We start from the raw sequence: 1,139 nt of genomic DNA, 5'->3' as shown, positions 1-1,139 counted from the left end.
CGTCGTTCGTTCGACCGGAGCGATGACTGCAACAGGCCGGGCGAGGCAGAGTATATACACCTGAGCTGGGCACGATCTAGCTTCTCGTGCTTCCACCTACACCCCTTTCCCATCGCTCGCACTGGTTCTCATCCCATCGAGCCACCTACATCCTTCTTCAAACCAAAAAGCATTGGCGCAACAGCTCCAACACCCTCGTCACGCATACACCCTAACCCAAAAGTAGAACAGCGCCCATTCGCAATCATGGCTGACCAGGAGCTCAAGCAGTTCCAGGAGGAGGTGGAGGCGGTCAAGCAGTGGTGGAAGAACCCCCGCTTCGCCAACACCACGCGACCCTACACCGCCGAGCAGGTGGTGTCTAAGCGCGGCACGCTCAAGCAGACCTACCCTTCCAACACGCAGGCGCAGAAGCTGTGGAAGACGCTCGAGGGCCATGCCTCCAAGGGCACCACCTCGCACACCTACGGTGCTCTCGACCCCGTCCAGGTGACGCAGATGGCCAAGCACCTCGAGACTGTCTACGTGTCGGGCTGGCAGTGCTCGTCGACCGCCTCGTCCACCAACGAGCCCGGCCCGGATCTTGCCGACTACCCGTACAACACGGTGCCGCTCAAGGTGGAGCACCTGTTCATGGCACAGCTCTTCCACGACCGCAAGCAGCGCGAGGAGCGCACCAACCTGTCGCCCGAGCAGCGCGCCAAGACGCCCGTCGTCGACTACCTGCGCCCCATTGTCGCCGATGCCGACACGGGTCACGGTGGTCTGACCGCCGTGATGAAGCTCACCAAGCTCTTTGTCGAGAAGGGTGCGGCGGGTATCCACATTGAGGACCAGGCTCCCGGCACCAAGAAGTGCGGTCACATGGCCGGTAAGGTGCTGGTGCCCATCCAGGAGCACATCAACCGTCTGGTGGCCATCCGCCTGCAGTACGACATTATGGGCGTCGAGAACCTTGTCGTGGCACGTACCGACTCGGAGGCGGCTACGCTGATCACGACCAACGTCGACGAGCGCGACCACGCCTTCATTCTCGGCACCACCAACACGAGCCTCGAGCCTCTGGTCGACATTCTCAACCGCGCCGAGGCCGAGGGCGCCGACGGTCCCAAGCTGATCGCGCTCGAGGACGAGTGGCT

The 1,139-nt window shown here is 62.4% G+C and overlaps 1 protein-coding gene across 1 annotated transcript; it reads left to right on the top strand.

The window, feature by feature from the left end:
• Positions 1-246: 246 nt before the first annotated feature.
• Positions 247-1,139, top strand: PAN0_190d6841 (uncharacterized protein; the record flags this gene model as incomplete). The annotated part of the gene is made up of 1 exon (XM_014797746.1): positions 247-1,139. A coding segment is annotated over one exon (893 nt), but the record flags the coding sequence as incomplete, so codon positions are not given.

This window comes from Moesziomyces antarcticus (assembly GCF_000747765.1).
Source record: "Moesziomyces antarcticus DNA, scaffold: scaffold_v10190, strain JCM 10317, whole genome shotgun sequence".
Taxonomy (NCBI): Eukaryota; Fungi; Basidiomycota; class Ustilaginomycetes; order Ustilaginales; family Ustilaginaceae; genus Moesziomyces; species Moesziomyces antarcticus.
Note: the sequence above shows the minus strand (reverse complement) of the source record. Positions and strands in the feature narration are given on the sequence as shown.